Source organism: Salvelinus sp. IW2-2015, unplaced genomic scaffold (genome assembly GCF_002910315.2).
Source record: "Salvelinus sp. IW2-2015 unplaced genomic scaffold, ASM291031v2 Un_scaffold1174, whole genome shotgun sequence".
Classification (NCBI taxonomy): domain Eukaryota; kingdom Metazoa; phylum Chordata; class Actinopteri; order Salmoniformes; family Salmonidae; genus Salvelinus; species Salvelinus sp. IW2-2015.
In genome coordinates this window covers 213266-222640 of record NW_019942766.1, presented here as the reverse complement: position 1 = coordinate 222640, position 9375 = coordinate 213266, and the positions used below count along the sequence as shown (strand labels likewise).

The 9375-nt window shown below is 42.8% G+C and overlaps 1 protein-coding gene and 1 long non-coding RNA gene across 2 annotated transcripts in view; one reads left to right on the top strand and one right to left on the bottom strand.

The window, feature by feature from the left end:
• LOC112069979 (uncharacterized) overlaps positions 1–4016 on the bottom strand; it is a 22162-nt gene extending 18146 nt beyond the window's left edge. The window contains exons 1-2 of the long non-coding RNA XR_002893825.2: positions 3850–4016; positions 3102–3408 (exon numbers count right to left, since the gene is read on the bottom strand). This is a non-coding gene — a long non-coding RNA (uncharacterized lncRNA). The remainder of the gene's footprint in view (positions 1–3101; positions 3409–3849) is intronic.
• Positions 4017–4349: 333 nt separating this feature from the next.
• LOC112069977 (atlastin-1) overlaps positions 4350–9375 on the top strand; it is a 13366-nt gene continuing 8340 nt past the window's right edge. The window contains 4 exon segments of the mRNA XM_070438791.1: positions 4350–4532; positions 7452–7702; positions 8179–8313; positions 9137–9277. Coding sequence (XP_070294892.1) covers positions 4499–4532; positions 7452–7702; positions 8179–8313; positions 9137–9277 — 561 coding nt within the window. The 5' untranslated portion in view covers positions 4350–4498.

The following is a 9375-nucleotide window of genomic DNA, read 5'->3' as shown; positions in this document are numbered from 1 at the left end:
GTTTCCTCCAGCATCTTCACAAGGTCCTTTGCTGTTGTTCTGGGATTGATTTGCACCAAAGTACGTTAATCTCTAGGAGACAGAATGAGTCTCCTTCCTGAGCGGTATGATGGCTGCGTGGTCCCATGGTGTTTATACTTGCGTACTATTGTTTGTACAGATGAACGTGGTACCTTCAGGCGTTTGGAAATTGCTCCCAAGGATGAACCAGACTTGTGGAGGTCTACAATATTTTTTTTGAGGTCTTCACTGATTTATTTTGATTTTTCCATGATGTCAAGCAAAAAGGCACTGAGTTTGAAGGTAGGTCTTGAAATACATCCACAAGTACACCTCCAATTTAATACAATTATGTCAATTAGCCTATGAGAAGCATCTAAAGCCTTGACACCATTTTCTGAAATTTTCCAAGCTGTTTACAGGCAGCCAACTTAGTGTATGTAAACTTGTGACCCACTGGAATTGTGATACATTGAATTATAAGTGAAATAATTTGTCTGTAAACAATTGTTGGAAAAATTACTTGTGTCATGCACAAAGTAGATGTCCAAACCGACTTGCCAAAACTATAATTTGTTAACAAGAAATCTGTGGAGTGGTTGAAAAACAAGTTTTAATGACTCCAACCTCAGTGTATGTAAACACAATAGTATGTGGACACCCATTCAAATTAGCGAATTTGGCTATTTCCGCCACACCGTTGCTGACAGGTATATAAAATCTRGCACACAGCTATTCAATCTACATAGACTAACATTTGCAATAAAATGGCCTTACAATAGAGATCTCAGGGACTTTCGACGTGGCGCCGTCACAGGATGCCACCTTTCCTACAGGTCAGTTTGTCAAACGTCTGCCCTGCTAGAACTGTAAGTGCTGATATTGTGAAGTGGAAACGTCTAGGAGCAAAATAACGGCTCAGCCGGGAAGTGGTTGGCCACACAAGCTCACAGAACGGGACCGCCGGGTCCTGAAGCGCGTAAAAATCTGTCCTCGGTTGCAACCCTCACTACCAAGTACCAAACTGCCTCTGGAAGCAACGTCAGCACAATAACTGTTCATTAGGAGCTTCATGTAATGGATTTCCATGGCAGAGCAGCCTCACACAAGCCTAAAATCACCATGCACAATACCAAGCATCGGCTGGTGTTGTGTAAAGCTCGCCACCATTGGACGCTGGAGCAGTGGAAATGAGTTCTCTGGAGTGATGAATCACATTTCACCATCTGGCAGTCCGATGGACAAATCTGGGTTTGGCGGATGCCAGGAGAACACTACCTGCCCAACTGCATAGTGCCAACTGTAAAGTTTGGTGGAGGAGGAATAATGGTCTGGGCCCCTTACTTCCAGTGAAGGGAAATCTTAACACTACAGCATACAATGACATTCTAGACAATTCTAGAGAAAATATATTTCACAGCGATTTAGATGGTACAATGATTTCCTTATCTATTCAGTGCTTGTTTTCTCACATAAACTGAAATTGAGCAAACAGTGTAGAATTTTAGCAACCAGTTAATGACAGAGCGATTTCCACTAGATAACTCAGCAACAAAGTCAGAATAGCTGTCCCATTTRGATGCCGCTCCGGCAGGGAGAAATAAATAGGTGAATATCACAGGCAATCACAACACTGTGAGTAATACTGTGAAACACTATCATTCCACTAGTATTGCAGATATATATTACAACGGAAAATCTTTGTTTTAATTCCTGTGTAGCACTTTTAAGCAAAAGCCATACAACTCTATGCACAAGGATATTCTCTCTCTCACAAAAAACACTCCTAAAAACAAATGTATTTGAAGAACGGCAAAGTTTGGTAACAGAATGACAGTTTGTGCTGACCATTCTGTTACCAAACTTCAGTGGTAAAAGTCGTCCTTGTGAATAGAGTTGTTTGGTTGGTTTGACTTCGCAATCGTTGGTTTTTGTTTGGCATACAAACTTCTGAGTCTCAGCAGCACTCTTACCGTGGAATTGCCCTTAGCCTATGTCATACATGACTGAAGCTGGCCCATAAAGGAGGCTATATATCCTACATGACTGAAGCTGGCCCATAAAGGAGGCTATAGATCCTACATGACTGAAGCTGGCCCATAAAGGAGGCTATATATCCTACATGACTGAAGCTGGCCCATAAAGGAGGCTATATATCCTACATGACTGAAGCTGCCCATAAAGGAGGCTATATATCCTACATGACTGAAGCTGGCCCATAAAGGAGGCTATATATCCTACATGACTGAAGCTGGCCCATAAAGGGGCTATATATCCTACATGACTGAAGCTGGCCCATTAAAGGAGGCTATATATCCTACATGACTGAAGCTGGCCCATAAAGGTGGCTATATATCCTACATGACTGAAGCTGGCCCATAAAGGAGGTTATATCTCCCAGCTCCTGTATTTGGAACCCAAGACACTAAAGTGATAATGTGGTGGGCAGAAGGTTGACTCAGTAAATGAAAGCCTTGATTGGTAGGTGACTCACCACTCTAAATAAAGCCTTTTCAAAATGTCACAAGTCAGTTCTCTAAAAAAAACAGGCAAAAGCGACATGTGGAGAGAGGATGATAACCTGACCACATACAAAAAAAAAGTGCTTGATAACTAGGCCAGAGGTATACATTTCCCATTGACCTTAAGATGCACAAAGAGTTTAAACAGCTAAAATACTTTATGTCATAAAGATGAGCATTCCCTGTGGTTCCCATTCAACTCCATTCTAAAACGCAAATGCCCCTGTAACACAAACTACTATTGGCAAACTGACAACAAAGGTTCTGCGCATTGAATCAAGGTGTTAGTAGACACTAGAGCATACATACCACTATGCATAACTTTACTCACATCTTGGCCATAAAAGCAAAACACATTGAGAGAGAATTGAACTATGGGCCTGGAGGAGACACACCTTTACAACTTAATGCGAGTCCTCTCACCAGGTTTCAATAGGACTTAGCTATGGTATAGGGATCTCGTCTCTTCCAACAGGTGGGGGGTGCTTGTTTTGGTAAGACACGGATCTAAATTCGTAAACACCGAAATCTGCTACTGCTGTTCATTTAGTTTGAAGGTAGATCGGGGGGGAAAAATACCTTGTATACGTCTCCATATGTGCCGCTCCCAACTCGTTGAATAAGCTCGAAATCCTGCTGTGGGTTTTTTCTTTGAATTTCTCCACTTGGTCTAGAAAAGTTATCCATGGCAGCTAGCTAACTGGCTGGATAGTTTGTTAATTAACACCTAGTTACTCCACTTTACATTTAGCAAGTTAGCTTGTGCAAATACACGTCAGTATCATTCGGTGAGGAGTAACGTTACTGTTACTTCAAGTGGTGATCATTTGCTTATTCTCAAAAGCTGCAGAAGTGTTGCTTCCAAGTCTGGCTTCTGGTCCATTTCCTGCCGTTGAGACAGAGTAGAAAATAATAGTTAGTAAACCTCTCGCTAATAGGTAGCTACAAAACAACCACAGACATGATTTCAGAAGTCATTTAACAATCAACATATTTGATGTCTGGCCGGCTAACGTTAGTTTGAGGCTAGCTAACTAACTTGCAAGCTAACTAGTTAGCTACGAAAAAATGTGCAGAAACTATGGATTGATAATTGAATTCAGCTATATAAATAAAAYGATTAACCCTCTGTAACGTTAGAGAGTAAGTCAAGTTGAATACTTACACTGTAGCTAGATAACTACCGGGGCAATGTTTTTCAAACGTAGTTAAATTGACATAATTAAATTATCCAAAGCTAACGTTACAGTAGCCATCTAGCTAACGTTAAGTGGTTAGCTGGCTAGCGAACGTTAATCCAAAACAGTAGCTAGGTTGGCGAACTTACCATTTACTCCATATAAATTACACATACGAAAGGCATATGTTAAATTTGGCAATATTATGGTGTGAAAATTCCCTTTCTTCCAAAACATAAATTCAATGTTCCTATTCAGAGAAAGTGTAAACTTCTGCTGGCAGGTCACTCTCCCTCAAACAACGGCAAYCACAGCTCGAACACCAACCTGACGGTCTCATATCCTCCCGTTGACAACACGACATGTTACTAACTAGTGAAAACGTACTTTATGTCACCCATGCATTCAACTGTAAAGGGTACCTACCGACTTCACAAGAAAACAATAACAACTAACATAATTTAATCGATTKAAATGCTATTGAAATCTTTRTTRRTTTTTTTTTATCAAGACGTAATTAATCTCTTGTCTGTTAAATGATGTGCAACTACCGCCACCTAGCGATGTAAACAAGCAAGCAACTGGAACCACAAACGTCCAAAAAAACAAAACATCGAAACAGCACCCCCTTGCAAATTATACAAATACTGCACACCCAACTCCCCGTCGGCTTCAGCGTCCTCTCTTTTATGAGCATCCTCCTCGGTGTCGGTTTTGAAGAGGTCCTCCCTTTAGCTCCCGTGTCTACATGACAGCCGCGTAGGTTCTCACGTACAGTCAACAGAAAGGAACAACACCATGGCGAGAAACCGTAAAGACAGAGACAGCTGGGGTGAGTGGTTAATCATTATGAAGATGACTAAATTGGTCTCCTGTAGACGCACATAAAAAAAAAGAGGTGCGCTATTTAGCCTATTTAATGTAGCCTAGGCTAGGGAGAGTCTCAGCAATGCAGCTGATCAGATGTTTGTGCATGAATAATGATGGGACAGTCGTTGTAATTTGCATGTTGTTGTCAGAACAAACCGTTACATCTATTGAATGTTCAACAATCGCAAAAACGCTGGCCTGGACCAGACCCAACCAAGCCCCGTTCAGCTGATCAACTCATATKAACCAAGGCCAAGCGTCTATTTCTTTTCACTCTAGTCTACAGGCCAGTGGATCGTCTGTCTGAGCATCCTCATCCCCACACCCTTTAGAATGATTACGGCACACAATAACGAACGACAGCAATAAAAACACAACMCTAGAATTAACCAGTGTTAGAGAGATTTGATTTACAGGCCCTTACACAACCTGTCAAGGCGGCGCGGCTATAGGGGGTATGGGTTAGCTATAGGGGGTATGGGTGGACCTGAGGCAAACAGATGGCATCATCCTCAGCATTACATTTCACTCAGCTACTGACTGTATGTATGTCGCTGGTTTCTGATTGGTGTTCATCTCATATCTGTTTGATAAACACCAATTGTGCCATACCGTTTGGGTCTGTTATCACATAGTTAAAATGAACTTGTTTACAACCGTCATCATTAAACATACTAAGAGCCATAGACGTCACCAGAACCCTGCTATATCGTCTATGCTAAGAGCTGTCGGYCATTCAACATAATGTAGCCTATTGTGATCGCTAGAATGACTGGGTTGGAAGCTATAGAGTGACATAGWATGTTGTTTTTCTATTATCAACGAGAGTTGAGCAGCAATGAGCATTAACCCAGTACATGTACAGAGTAGACCGAGACTCTGCTGAGGTCTGAAGCTGCTCTGGAGCAGGAGTCAAGGAACAGCTAGTTTGGAAGTTGGGATTGTGTCCCAAATGACACCCTTTTCCCTAATATAGTGCACTACTTTTGACCAGGAGCCTATGTCTCAAATGACACCCTATTCCCTATATAGTGCACTACTTTTGACCAGGAGCCTATGTCTCAAATGGCACCCTATTCCCTATATAGTGCACTACTTTTGACCAGGAGCCTATGTCTCAAATGGCACCCTATTCCCTATATAGTGCACTACATAATAGTGTACCATTTGGGATGAGACCTTGATGTGGAGATACCTGTTATTTTAGGACAGGCTTTTGCTTTTGGCCTTTTTTTTGTTGTGAGAGAATAAATAAATGCCCCAGTCCAGACCTGAGAAACATAGGATGACATGACTGTTTACATGATTAACTCTGTTCTGTATTCTGCGTTCATTTTGTTTTTGAATGCCCCAAAATGGTCTCTTCCTTTATCACCTACAGTATTAGTCCYTTTTGTATTAATGAGACTTGCTATGTTTATTTTTTATGTCATCTTATACAAATGCAGAAATAGAGCTTGGAGTGTTGTGGGTGATAAGATATATTCTTAGACAGTAGGGCGTTCCATTTATCAACTCTTCTCTGTGTTAACAGCCTGCTAACACAACACATTACTTCAAGGGGAGAAAATGATTCAATGTTGTCTATTGTTAACCACACACACACCGAAAGATAGACAGCCACCATATCGTGACTGTGTGCTCCTCAGTCTTCTCCCTGTTAGCAGACTAGCTAGGATTTTGCGGCCTACACAGCCATTAGGCCTCTGGAGACTGTGAAGAGGCAGACTGAGTCACTGCCTTCCTGGAAAGGAAAGCTCTCTGTCTCGCTCTCTCTCTCTGTCTATGTCTCTCTCTGTCTCTCTCTGTCTCTCACTGTCTCTCTCTCTCTCTGTCTCTGTCTCTGTCTCTTTCTCAACCCACATCCTCTGTTCTGAACCAATGCTTAACTTGAATCATTACTGGATTTAACATCTCGCTCAGCTACAGTATGTTGGCCTGTCTCTTATACACATCTAGATGTGTATAAGAGACAGGTCTCTCTCTCTCTCTCTGTCTCTCTCTGTCTCTCTGTCTCTCTGTCTCTCTCTGTCTCTCTGTCTCTCTCTCTCTCTGTCTCTCTCTCTCTGTCTATGTCTCTCTCTCTCTCTCTTTCTGTCTCTCCCTCCCTCTCTGTCTCTCTCTGTCTCTCTGTCTCTCTGTCTCTCTCTGTCTCTCTGTCTCTCTCTCTCTCTGTCTCTGTCTCTCTCTCTCTTTCTCAACCCACATCCTCTGTTCTGAACCAATGCTTAACTTGAATCATTACTGGATTTAACATCTCGCTCAGCTACAGTATGTTGGCGTCCCAAATGGCACTACTACATAGTGCACTACTTTTGAGCAGGGTCCACTCTATATATGGAATAGGATGTCATTTGGGATGCAGATTTTTGTGATGAGATGATACTGATCTGTTAACCATCGGGGTAGATAGCTGTTATGGTATTAACAAACCTTTAACACTACTTGTCATTATGAAAAAGGTATTGACATATCCGGGTTTTTAATTCAATTCACAAAAACATGTTTTTTTGTGCGCTTTGATGGCATCATCTTTTTCAGTTTATTCCTCCTCCCTCTGGATATTGGCGTTAAGTCTGTCTCCATTTTCCCTTTAACCCTGAGGYAGGTACTGGGTGCTGAAACATTGGTTCCTCAATAAATCATTGGGGAGTATTATAGTGTGAGTCGGTGTTCCAAATGGCACCCTATTCCCTATTTTAGTGCACTACTTTTGAACAGGACCCATAGGGTAGTGGACTATATAGGGCTCTTAGATCTCTGGTCAAACGTACACTATACTATGCACTACATAGGAAATATGGAGCCATTTCAGACGCTCTTCAGAGCATTATAGGATGTGCAACATTCTTTAATTTGTACCTCCCGTGTCATGTGACAGGGTCCTTCACAGACAAAGCCACCTACGACTGGAGCTCAGAGGAGGAGGAGCCTGATGGAAGGGCGCGGCCCATCCAGGTGCTCGTTGTCAAGGACGACCACACCTTTGAGTTGGACGAGGCGGCGCTGAGCCGGATCCTATTGGCCGAAGAGGTCCACAACAGGGAAGTGGTGGCCATATCTGTGGCCGGGGCGTTCCGCAAGGGCAAGTCCTTCCTCATGGACTTCATGCTGCGTTACATGTACAGCCAGGTGAGTTCAAAGGTCATGCTTGTGTAAATGATGGGGGATCGGTAACCTCACTCCTCAGCTTGAAATGTCTCCATCCATGTTGCTGAAATGCTTTATAATGGTGAAGTTGGCTAAGACATTAGGAAGGTCACTTGTGTTTGTGAGACAGAGGTCCAGAGATCCAGTCTCTGTGTGAGCTGGTGAGGAAGGAAGCAACATTGTTAAATGACACCTGTCACACCTGGCTTTTGGGATTGTCTTGTGTTCATATCTCTTGACCCGGCTATGACCCATCCCTCAGCATGTAAGAGACAATCTATAATTTAACTTTGCATCACTGTTGCTGCATTGACATAATGTGATGATTAAGGTTATGATGTGTCTTACTGTTTTAAGGTTTGTGACTAATATGGTAGCAGCAGGATTGGGTCCAAGAAGCTTCGATCTGTGTTGTATTTCTCGCCTGAATCAGTCTGTATCTAATCTAATGTCCCCAGGCGTCTGAGGAGTGGCTGGGGGAGTCAGAGGAGCCTCTGACAGGGTTCTCCTGGAGGGGTGGATCTGAGAGGGAGACCACCGGCATTCAGATCTGGAGCGAAGTCTTCCTGGTGGACAAGCCAGATGGGCGCAAGGTATCAGATCCTCACCTTTGACCTGTATTCAAGGGGCCACGTCCCAAATGGCACCCTATTTCCTATCATAGTGCACTACGTTAGACCCTAATCCCTTCATACTACACTAAATTAGACCCTAATCCCTACATAGTGCACAACTTTTGACCCTATTCCCTTCATACTACACTACTTTAGATCCTATTCCCTTCATACTACACTACTTTAGACCCTAATCCCTACATACTACACTACGTTAGACCCTAATCCCTACATAGTGCACTACTTTAGACCCTAATCCCTACATAGTGCACTACTTTAGACCCTAATCCCTACATAGTGCACTACTTTTGACTCAGAGCCCCATAGGTAGATTCTGTATAACGACTACAGTTAGAGGCCCAATCTGTGATATTAATCAGGGATGGGCCCGCTCAGCAGAACTCAGTCAGGGTCTCACCTTACTGTTGTGAGTTATAATAGTAGAATACAACAAGGTACAATTTGTAAACATGGTTGTGCATCATCAGTTTGTCTCTTGTTGTCAGTCACTTAATTAGCTAACATGTCAGCCAACATGTTTTTGATTGGTAAGTTAGCCTAGCAGCCAGCTATCAAAACCTGTAGTAATTATGCAAATATTTCTCTCCACCCTGTTGCAAAAAGGTGTAGAATTGCAGGAAATGAGTTATAAAATTGCTAAATCTTCACTCCGCCACATGGCAAAATGTGTAGAATTGCAGGTAAATGAACTTGTAAATCTTCAGTTTTGTCTCTCCAGTTAAACTGTCATACCATTAACACTGCTGAATGAAGAGTTCTGTTCTCCTGTCTCGTCCCTCAGGTGGCCGTTCTACTGATGGATACCCAGGGAACGTTTGACAGCCAGTCGACGTTGAGGGACTCAGCCACTGTGTTCGCACTYAGCACCATGATCAGCTCCATGCAGGTACAATACAGTGGCTTTGGCCCTAACGACCCCACTGTCTTAACAGGTGCTTTGGCCCTAACGACCCCACTGTCTTAACAGATACAGTGGCTTTGGCCCTAACGACCCACTGTCTTAACAGATACAGTGGCTTT